Source organism: Spodoptera frugiperda, chromosome 19, assembly GCF_023101765.2.
Source record: "Spodoptera frugiperda isolate SF20-4 chromosome 19, AGI-APGP_CSIRO_Sfru_2.0, whole genome shotgun sequence".
Classification (NCBI taxonomy): Eukaryota; Metazoa; Arthropoda; class Insecta; order Lepidoptera; family Noctuidae; genus Spodoptera; species Spodoptera frugiperda.
Genome location: NC_064230.1, coordinates 7,035,608 through 7,048,031, shown reverse-complemented (window position 1 = coordinate 7,048,031; position 12,424 = coordinate 7,035,608). Strand labels below are relative to the sequence as shown.

The window sequence follows — 12,424 nt, the reverse complement described above, 5'->3', positions numbered from 1 at the left end:
CGTGTTTCATAAAAATAAATACGATTCTAACTTATCGACACATGTTCATCGATACACTTTCACAATTAACATACAACACTAGTCGTCAAGATGAATGCTTGAATGACAGTCCTTACCGATCTACTGAGCTTGCTACACGCGTTAAAGTGAAACGAAATTAAACAAACAAGTGATTTTTTAAATAATAATCAGTGATATTAGTAACAAATAATAGTACCTATATAAGTTAATTAAAGTTTATGTTCAAATGTGTTAACGTGAGAAAAAGTTTTAAGAATTGTTTATATGTACTTAAATTGAATTTTAAAATCTACTAAAGTGAAATATATATAAGGTAAAATAATCTTACTAATATTATAAATACGAAAGTTTGTGTGTTTGTGTGTATGTTTGTTTTTTTTTATCGTCACGCCTTTTACTACCGAAGGGGTTAGGCAGAGGTGTACATTACGGCACGTAATGCCGCTATACAATGTACACACACTTTTCAAAATTTGTGTTATAAGTCCCATGTAATAGGGGGTGAGCCTATTGCCATATTCTGGATACATTTCCAGACTCCGTGCTACTACTGAGACATTTTTTTAAAACCCAAGAAAGCCCAGGAGTACTTACTTCGTCCGACCCGGGAATCGAAATCGAGACCTCTTGCAACCACTCGGCCAAAGAGGCAGTTGTGTGTATATTTGTTACTCAATCACGTCAAAACGACTGAAGGGATCGGGATGAAATTTGGAACAGGGGTAGATTATGGTCTGGAATAATACATGGGGTATTTTTTATCCCACGGGAAAGGGGGGGAAGCCAATGGGAGAAGCTAATAGTTTTAGAAAGTACATATAACTTGGAAAAGTCACATTGATACTTGCCGTTGGTAGGTTTCGAGCCCGCACTCTCATGCATGAGAAGCGGGCGTCTTAAACCTCCGGGCCACTACGACATTTTTATTTATCAACTTTTCTGAGGTGTTAAAAACATCTAATGACTTCTCCCGCCTTGGGAGAGGCGAGCGAAAGGAAGTGCCACAGCTGTTTTCACCAACCATCCCTAAGCGTGGGAGATACGTGATATGATATATATAAATGGATCATAAGTGTGGGAGAGCCATGCTTCGGCACTGCTGTGCTGGCTCGACCGGAGTGATACCACGGCCTCACAGAAAACCGACGTGAAACAACGTTTGCGTTGTGTTTCGTTGTGTAAGTGAGGTTACCGGAGGCCCAATTACCTCCTTCCCAGTCCCCGATTCCTCAATAACCCTAAAAGGCCGACGAATTTGTTACGCCTCTGGTGTTTCGGGTGTCCATGAGCGACGGCGATTGCTTACCATCAGGTGATACGTCAGCTCATTTACCGGCGTGTTCTATAGCTATATAGCACATCTCTGCTAAATAATCATCCTTATACTAGACTTACTTAGACTATAAGCCACGATGACGCAATTTTCGTTATACCAGTAATAATTTTAACAATCGATTTATTCTTGATTCGATATTCATTTAAGATATAGGTATATAAACAATCAAATATGTATTTATAAAATCCGCAACAAGTCAGTCTGTGCGTCATTCCTCTACCTATGACATTTCTCACTAAAAAACAAAAGATTTTGTGTACGATTGTCAATTCAAATCATATTATAATTTCATTTTGTTTTTGTTTTCATTCAAATTAAAAGGTTGAAATGTTAAAAGCTACATTTAGGTGTTGAAAAGAAACTAGTTTGTGTTTTTTATGGTATAAGCCGGTAAACGAGCAGACGTATCACCTGATGGTAAACAATCGCCGCCGCCCGTGGACACTTGAAACACCAGAGGCGTTACAAGTGCGTTGCTGGCATTTTGGGGGTTAGGAATTTAAGGGTTATTGGGGAATCGGGGATTGGGAAGATTGGGCCTCCAGTAACCTCACTCACATAACGAAACACAACGCAAGCGTTGTTTCGATGCGAATCTCACGATGTTTTCTTTCACCGTTTGTCAGTGGTGTCTAAATAATCTTAGAAAGTACATGTACCTAACACGGAAAAATCACAATGGTACTTGCCGTTGGTAGGTTTCGAGCCCGCACTCTCATACATAAGCTGCGGACTACCTAGTGGGTTACCGGGGCTCCGGCTCGAAAAGCAGGAGTAGGAACGGGGTGGTTTTTAGTCAGTAAGAGTCTAATACTCCCTTTCGCCTCGTCCAAGGCGCGAGAAGTCATTGGATGATTTTCTCCCCTTAAAAAAATGCATAAGAAGCGGGCGTCTTGACACGTGACAATTGCACAATTGCATAATAAAAATATGCAATTCAGAGTAATTCATAACATCGCTTGAAACTAATCATAGAATAAATAAACAAATACTTAGCATAAGAATATTTGTAAGCATTGTGTGCATTCCTTGCACATTAATGCAATAATTATGCATTAGTTTATTATGTTTGATCATATTATACATATACACGGTGTAACAAAAGGAGGTATACATATCAAGTGCACGGTTTCTAGATAACATAACAAACGATACGGTAAGGGTTTTTAAACTCATGTTTTCATGGTACCAAGTTATGAATTTTTCCAAAATATTTTTTTATTATGTTATCGGCTAAATTAATTATGATATTATCGGCTTACTCATGTAACTGTTTGACGAGGAACTCTACTAGTTGCCAATCACGTTAGTAAGCCGATAACATAATAATTAATTTAGTATGTCTCACGAAAGTTACAATAACACTCTACTAGTTTCGAGTCACACAGGGACTCTTCATCATGAGCAGCGTATCAGGAGTAGGCTGTGCGGAGAGTCCCTTTGTGACTTGAAACTACTAGAGCTTTTCTCCATTAATGTACGGGAGTAAACCGTGTGTTTAGTTAAATCTTCAATAAAATTCAAATAGTTTAATGATGTTTATATATTTCATCTTGCAGATGGATCCACCAGCACCAGAGGTGTCCTCGACCACAGAGAATGATGAAGAACAGTATCCTGAAGGAGTCAGAGTTGTACTTGTAAGTAGTCATCATCAATATTATACACACATACACACTTACACAAAACTTACACTTTCAACCTTCAACTTACACTCAACACTCTCTCCACTTATTAAGCGCTATAATACATATCTCACGCAATTCACACTTTATTATATCACATACAATTATATAATTTACAATGCAAACCTGTTACATTTTTACATTGTACTACCAAATTATAAACATACTTGCAACACAAAAATACCATCGAATGTCAAATCAAAACGACACCGTTTTATAATAATCAAAATTCGCTGACTTAAACAATATAGACAGTATCGACAGTTTCCACTTAACGGAACTGCATACTTGCGACCCTGAGCTATGTAAAAATGTATTATCCAATCCAAACCTATACCTAAAAATTCTACAACAAAACATTAGAAGTCTTAACAAAAACTTTCTCAGCTTAAATGTATTACTAAACAGATTACAGTTCAACTGTGATGTAATAATTTTATCTGAATGCTGGCTCTCATCCGTCAACAGCCTTCCCGTATTACCCGGGTACTCCAGCTTCTCAACGTCACGCAATTATAATCAAAATGATGGTTTAGTTATTTACATAAATAGTGATATTAATTGCAAAATAGAAGAACCAGAAATACTGGAAGCAAACTGTCTCCTCTTAAAGATAAATAATGAAACCGCCATTATTGCAATCTATAGGCCACCTAGTTTTCTTTCATTGGACAATTTCCTAAGCTCTTTACAGCAATTACTCACAAGTCTTTCAAATTTTAAAAATATTATTCTCGTGGGAGACCTTAATATAAATATAAAAGAAATTAATCTAAATACTTCTAATTATCTCGACATTCTTGCTTTCTTCGGTATGATACCTGCCCATTATGAACAAACTAGAGGAAACAGTTGCCTCGACCATGTTATTATTAAAACAAAAATATACTCACACACTTTTATCCTACAGACCGCTATCACTGATCATGAGCCTGTTCTTTTTTGTATGTACTCCGGTAACCAACATAAACTCAACAAGTGCAAAATAATAAATAAAATAAATTATGAACAACTGTTGAATGACTGTGAGAAAATAGATTTTAACCATGTATACAACAAGAATATCACCGCAGATGAATCGATGAACTATTTAGTAGATAGCATACAACAAATTATAACTAAAAATACAACAAGCCGGAAAGTCCCCAGAAAAAAAGTAACTTTGAAACCCTGGATAACGCCTGGTCTCTTAAGATGCATTAGAACTAGAGATAGAATGCACTACAAACTAAAGCAAAATCCCGACAATAACATCTTAAAAATATCATATACTAGATACAGAAATTTTTGTAATGATATATTAAAAAAATGTAAAAGACAATATGATAGTAATTTACTTAAATCAGCAGGAAATAACAATAAAAAGATTTGGACTGCCATAAAAACTATAACCAGCTTACAAAAACCTAATAATCAGCCGTTAGAACTCTTAAATATTAAAACCTCACCAGTAGACTCCTTAAATGAAGTAAACAATTATTTTTCGAACATAGGTTCTGAACTAGCCAAAAAAATTCCTTCCGGTCTTAGTCCACTTCCTAACAATGTCTCAAATACCGACTCTATCTCTAACTCTCTTGTTCTCCTCGAGACAACTGAAGAAGAAGTTGAGAAGATTATTATTAATTTACGTCCTGACTGTGGTTCGGGCTGGGACAACATTTCTCCAGTTGTGTTAAAGTATTTAAAAAACATCATAGTTCCTCCTCTTACTTTTATCCTAAATAGATGCCTGACAGAAGGTGTTTTTCCAAAATGTCTAAAGAAGTCTGTAATCGTGCCTATATTTAAAAGTGGGAATAAAGAGGATGCCTCTAATTACCGACCTATAGCTATGCTTCCAATCTTGTCAAAAATATTTGAAAGGATAATAAATAATAATCTCATAAAATTTTTAGAAGACAAAAATATCCTTTCCAAAAACCAATATGGCTTTAGGAAAGGTATCTCAACCACTGATTGTCTACATAGTTTTAGCGAATTCATTGTTGACAAATTGGATAATAAGAAAAAATGTTTGACTATATTTTTAGATTTGCAAAAGGCTTTTGATACAGTCTGTCCACGACTCTTGGTAGAAAAATTAGAAAAACTGGGTATCAGGAATAATCAACTAGCTCTTTTTCAAAATTATTTAGAAGATCGTACCCAAATGGTTCGAATAGGAAACACATTAAGTACAGAAAATGACATTAACATGGGTGTGCCTCAAGGCAGTATTTTAGGCCCAACTCTATTTCTTTGTTATATTAATGACTTATGTAATTTAAACTTTAACAACTGTCAAATACTATCATATGCAGATGACACGACACTAACCTTTTTCGGAGACACTTGGGACGAGACATTTAGCTCTGCTCAAAATGGCTTTAATATAGTTACTCACTGGCTCGCTATCAATAAGTTAACATTAAATGCAGCCAAAACTAAGTACATCACTTACTCAATACACAATTTCACATCCATCCCTAATAACTTTAATATTTACGCTCATTCTTGTCACTCCTCTGTTTTTAATTGTTCCACTTGTCCAAATATATCCAAAACCGACACAATAAAATACTTAGGCATAACAATCGATCAAAATTTAACTTTCAAAAAACATATTTTTAACTTAACGCAAAAGACTAGAAAACTTATTCATATTTTTAAAAACCTTAGACATGTTACATGCTGGAAAATAATAAAAACTGTGTATAAATCACTCTGTCAATCCATTCTCTGTTACGGCATTTCTATTTGGGGTGGCTCCCATAAATCTCACTTCCTTACAGTCGAAAGAGGCCAACGATTAATTCTAAAAGTAGCACTATCCAAACCCAGACTGTACCCAACTACTTCATTGTATAAAGACAGCAACGTCCTTACAGTTAGACAACTCTATATACTTGACATCATCCTTAAAAAGCACACATCTATTGATCTCCCTTCAATCCGAAACAAACAAAACAAAAGAAGATACTTTGATGTTTGTAATCCAGTTCCAGTCCACACATCCTTTGCCCAAAAATTCCTCAACTATAGAAGTAATAATTTATATAATAAAGTAAACAAAAAACTTGAAATCGTCAAACTGTCCAAATTAGAATGTAAAAAAAAGTTACTCAATGGCTTTTAGAACTAGATTACGAACAGACAGAACAACTACTCACTACTTTATGCTAACGCATGTCATTGGTCACACATTCTCACAACATGGTATACATGCATGCGTACATCACTTCACACACAAATATGTATTACTTTTCACCACATACACACGCACACACACACACACACACACACACACACACACACACACACACACACACACACACACACACACACACACACACACACACACACATACAGATTGGTACTTTTTAAATTTTATTATTAATATTTTATTATAGAAGAAGTTTTAGTTTTGTTTATTTGAATTTACTTTCATATAAATTTATATAATTTATAAAATAATAGTCCATATCCGTGAGGGAAAGGCCAGGAGCCCATAGTACAGGTTTTCCTAGTTTGGGTTCCTGAATCCCACCACTTGTTATTTCAATTGTTTTTAACCTGGTCGTGTAACTTGCTACAGAATTTATTATATTATTAATTATTATATAAGCTTAGTTTTTAAGACCAATGTCTGTATAAATATGGTGGAAAATAAATAAATTTTATTTATTTATTTTTATTTATTAATAGTCGGGCGACAGTCCACTGCTGGACTACGAGCCTCCTCTACATAAGAGGGTTTGCCATAATCTCCGCAGGCAGGCGGGTTGGAGATCGCAGTGTAAAAGGTTCAGGTTTATCAGAGAGCGCTGCTGCACGGTCTCTGTCTAATGTGTCTTCTTTTTCTTTTTTTAACCCTTTGCATCACTCTAGGATTGTCTCCTGTGTCGTGGGTGCGTTTACAAACATACAAGTTCACATACACATGACACCTAGACCCGAAACAACAATTTGTGGATCACACAAAGAGTTGTTCCCGCTACACGTTGCATGGCAGTCAGTAACCTAGCCACCGCGTCACCCGTGCAATCAAAGTAGGGTATACTACACCCACGGGAAGAGTAGGGATAGTGACATAATGTATTCTTAATACATTAATATAATTTTGATTACGGATATTGTGAGAACAATAAAATTAATTTATAACTAAGTATATTTCCGGCAATATCCTCATATATTATATACATACATATATATATTAATTCGGAAATCGATTTTATTTTATGATATACGATTTCCTTTATTCGATCAGTTTATTGACTCATTTCGGAAGTCGCGAACGACAAGCGACCCCATTTTAAATTCATGGTGAAGGTTAAAAACGACTAGCTATTGCCGCGTGGTTTTACTCGCTGCCCAGCTTCTAGGAATCGTAGCGTGATGTTTTATAGCATATAGCCTTCCTCAATGCCTAAATGGATTATCCAACACAAAAAGTATTGTCTATATCGGACCAGTAGTTTCGGAGATAAGCGCGTTGAAATGACCTCTTCATTACATTAATTTTAGCTACTTCCACGGGGTTTCACCCACTCTGCTCGGCACCCATAGATTGCAGTGTGATGTTTTATAGCCTTCCTTGATAAATGGACTATCCGACACAAAAATAATTATTCAATTCGGACCAGTAGTTTCGGAGATTAGCGCGTTGAAAAAACCTCTTCATTAAATTAATTTTAGCTACTTCCGCGCGGTTTTACCCACTCTGCTCGGCTTCTATTGATTGTAACGTGATGTTAAATAGCCTATAACCTTCCTTGATAAATGGACTGTGTGCCACAAGAAGAATGATTAAATTCGGACCTATAGTTCCGATTATTAGCGCTTTGAAATAACCTCTTTATTATTATTAAATTAATTTTATAATATGTATAAAAATAGATTAGCTACTTCCGTGCGGGTCACGCGCTCTACATGGCTAAAACGTCAACGTTACGCCTTTTATCCCCGAAGGGGTAGGCAGAGGTACACATTACGGCATGTAATGCCGCTATACAATGTACACACACTTTTCACCATTTGTGTTATAAGTCCCGTGTAATAGGGGGTGAGCCTATTGCCATATATCGGGCACAATTCCAGACTCCGTGCTACTACTGAGAAATTATCAAAAAACCGAAAGAGCCTTGTAATACTTTGCCCGACCCAGGAATCGAACTAGAGACCTCTTGTTTGGCAGTCGCACTTGAGTCCACTCGGCTAACGAGGTAGTCTGATGAAGCCTCTCTCGATGAATTGACTATCCCAAAATAATTACTTATTCAATTCAAACCACTAGTTCCTTAGATTAACGCGTTCAAACAACCTCTTCACTAATTAAATTCTAAGTATAACATTGCTATAGATTGAACACAAGCACCTCTGCCTACCCACTCACGAGGAACTACTTCCTCGTCTCAAAAAGTTCCGAATCCGGTCGACATTGACATTAAAGCTGTATACTTCACCTTCACATTTGAGACCGCACTCAATGCGTGGCCTCGCTCGTTTATATCGTATGTGTATATGTATATAGGTACTATATTTACTCTGTTATTCGAAGTAAATTATTATGATTACTTACACATTATTTACAACTTAAAAATACCTAAAAAAAAGGAATAAAAACTAACTTAAAACTAAAATAAAGAAAAAATAAAATAAAAATTCTCGTTAGGCGTCGAAGTACTCGTCCGCATCGCTGTCACTGTTATACTATTATTATACTATTTACTTATCCATTTATACTATATGTGTATATATTTTTTACGTCATCACGCCTTCTATCGCCGACGGGGTAGGCATAAGTGCACATTAGTCAAAGTCAAAATGATTTATTTCAAATAGACCAGGAAGGCACTTTTGAACGTCAAAGCAAATATAATAATATTAATAACGTCTGTCTGTCGGTCAGTCCTCTAGTTGTTCTATTTGCTCGTTCCAAAGTGTAGATTCCTATGGAGAAGAACGAGCGAGAAACTCCATAGGTTACTGTCTCATTGCAGCACGTAATGCCCATTCGCTTATTTTGAAAAAAATACGCACAATTTTACAGCTTAAACCAATACATTATACAGTTAAAGTGATATATTGGCAAAAAAGTACAAGAATTTTAATAACATAATTAAAACTAATTCATCAGCCATCCATGACACAACCTCACGGCTTTTTATCCCCGAAGGGGTAGGCAGAGGTGCACATTACGGCATGTAATGCCGCTATACAATGTACACCCACTTTTCGCCATTTGTGCCATATAATAAGGAGTGAGCCTATTGCCGTATACCGGGCACAATTCCAGACTCCATGCTACTACTAAGAAATTTTCGAAAAACCGAAAAAAAAACCCAGCAGTTTGCCTGACCCGGAAATCGAACCCGAGACTCATTGTCTCACCTCTCTCGCACCCCTCTCTTTGGTCAACGAGGCAGTCTGTCCATATTCTCACAAAACTGTGGAATGAGCTGTGGTCGACTGTATTTCCGAATCGATACGACCTTCAAGAAAAGAGCATAGTTACTCCTTTTTAGAAAAAGGCCGGCAACGCACCTGTGACTCCTCTGGTGTTGCGGGTGTCCATGGGCGGCGCTGATCGCTAACCATCAGGTGACTCGTTAGCTCGTTAACCTCCTATTCCATAATAACCATTCCATAAAAACCTTAAACACTCACGACATATATCCTTCCATCTCGCTGCGAACAAATCACACTCTGGGGGCCTACTCCGGTTCTCGAACCCAAAAGAGGTTTTATTGATTTACTAATAGAATTACTTGAAATAACGTTTTATTTTTAATTTCATATCAAAAGTTATTTATTTATCTTCATTTCATTCGTTCATTTTTGTTCACGAAAGTTTGCAATAAATAGAATTGTAGTATGCAATCTGCGAAGTTTCGTCCGAAACTTCGTTTTTCGTTGAATTAGAGTAGGCCCCCTGGGGCCTTAGTCTGCTATTACAATTGTGTCAGAATGGTCGATCACTGAGCAGTGCGAGAGGGACGGGGCTATACAACCTACATAGCTCCGTCCCTCTCGCACTGCTGCGGACGTCAAGAGAGCATTGATCATCGTCAATGCACGAACGATTGGAGAATTTGCATGCGCGACTGTTAATACGTAGACAAGTAGTTGTGTTGTACGTACACTTTATCTGAATTCTAATTGTTGTTTGAACTTTAATTGGTATTTCGTCTAGTATTGAAACCTTATTTGCCCTTGACCGTGTCGAATTCTATTCGAGGCTAAAGCTCACACGATTTGAGTGTTGACTGCTATGCAATGCATGATCCAACAAGTAATAGGTACCTAGGCTTACTCACGTAACTGTTTGATGCGGAACTCGACTAGTTTCAAGCCATGCTAGACGCTCATATTCATGAGCAGCATTCCGCGACAATCGCCGCTTCGTGTGTCGCGGAATGCTACTGTGTCACGTCTTTCATCCCTGAAGGGCAGAGGTGCACATTACGGCACGTAATGCCGCTATACAATGTACACACACTTTTCACCATTTGTGTTATACACCAGTAGTCCCATGTAATTGAGGGTGAGCCTATTGCCATTTACTAGCCACAAATCCAGACTGCTACTATTGCGTCATTTTTTAAAAGCCAAAAAAAAAGCCCAGTAATGCTTTGCCCGAGACACCTGATCCGGCAGCCGCACTTGCGACCACTCGACCAATGAGGTAGTCATACATACTATTTATGTGAAACGATTTTAATAATTATATTGTTTTATGTTTACAGTTGAATCTCCCGGAAGATGAAGGCGAAGGGCTGGGCTTCCGACTCACAAGGACGCTGTGGGATCCATATCCTTGGGTGAGTGCTATAGGGTGGATATATAGGGTGACTGGTAATTAGTGAACGATATTTAAACACGTGATTGTACTCATAATTACAAACAACTTTCCCAAAGAAACTTTTTTGTATACTCATTAGTTTTATTTTTAATACAATAACAAATTAAAGTAAGTAAAGTTCCAAAATACCTACCTTTTTTTTTTTTTTTTCAGGGGGAAAATCATCCAATGACTTCTCCCGCCTTGGGTGAGGCGGGAGGGAGTGTCAGACTCTTACTGACTAAAAACCACCCCGTTCCTTCTCCTGCTTTGAGCCGGAGCCCCGGTAACCTTTTACGTTTTCCGCAGCTCCGGATCGAGCATCAACCCTACTGGGCCCCAACTGTGGTGGTCTGGCTCTTTGAGGCGCGCGCGGAACGCGACGCGCCGTACGCACGGGTCTGGTTCTGTTCGGGCGGCGAGCTACCCTTACTCGTCGTCCGCAGACCCGCACTTACGGTGGCCGGAGATCGTCACGCGATCCCCGACGCTCGGAGTGTCTTCTGCGGCGGCTGGGGCGTGAGGAGGATCGTTCCCTCACGCGCTCCGCCTCCTCCTTAGCTAGCATGACTGCTTCGCAGAAGGAGGAGACGGCGTCCCATTCCCCCTCGCTCCGCACCATGGCCTGAACCAGGGCCGGACGCGAGAGGTCACCGTCGCCGATCACATCCCTAAGGACACGGCGATGCTCAGCCCATGCAGGGCACACCGCTACTGTATGTTCCACCGTGTCCTCCGGGTGATCCTCGCAATGACGACACCCGGGCGTTTCCTCCCGCCGAATCCGAAACAGGTACCTACCGAAACTTCCGTGTCCGGTAAGCACCTGCGTCAGGCGGTAGGTGAGGACGCCATGACGCCTCTCTAGCCACTCCTCAAAGAGGGGACTTACCGCTGCAATAACAGCGAGCCCAGCCCTCGGTTGCGACAGTCGCTTCTTCCATTCCGCCATGAGATCGCGCCGGAGCTCATCCCGCCACGCACTAATCTGACGCGGCAGTGGGGTTTCGCCCCGGCGATGCGCCTCCGCACGTAGGCTGTATACGTGCGCGAGCACTTTCGCCTCCAGATCCCACGGCGGTGATCCCGCAAGGAGGTTAGCCGCCTCCCCGGAGATCGTGCGGTACCCACGGATCATCCGAATGGCCATGACCCTCTGGGATGAAACCAGCGCCCGAGCTGGTCGTCGCCTTAGATGTGGCGCCCACACCGGGGCCCCATAGAGGGCCATGGACCGCACGATCCCCGCGTATAACCTCCGGCAGGAGGCGTTTGGTCCCCCGAGGTTGGGTAGGAGCCGCTTTAGGGCAGCCCCCGTCCGTTCCAACTTGGGAGCCAAACGTCGGAAATGTTCCTCAAATTTCCACCGACTGTCGAGGACGAGTCCCAGGTACTTCATCGTCACCTCGATGCCGATGGAAACCCCTCCTGCCATGATCTGGAACTCACCCGGAGGTGGCGCATTCCCGCGGCCATAAAAACACATGGCCTCGGACTTATGAAGCGCCACCTCGAGTCCCAGCTGCCGGATCCTTTCAACGACTATCGCAACCGCTCTCA

General features: G+C 39.8%; 1 protein-coding gene across 1 annotated transcript in view; it reads left to right on the top strand.

Annotated features, from left to right (window-relative positions):
• Positions 1-122: 122 nt before the first annotated feature.
• Positions 123-12,424, top strand: part of LOC118281212 (uncharacterized) — a 138,794-nt gene continuing 126,492 nt past the window's right edge. The window contains exons 1-3 of the mRNA XM_050700822.1: positions 123-334; positions 2,917-2,997; positions 10,770-10,844. Of these exons, the coding sequence (XP_050556779.1) occupies positions 2,917-2,997; positions 10,770-10,844 (156 nt within the window). The 5' untranslated portion in view covers positions 123-334. The remainder of the gene's footprint in view (positions 335-2,916; positions 2,998-10,769; positions 10,845-12,424) is intronic.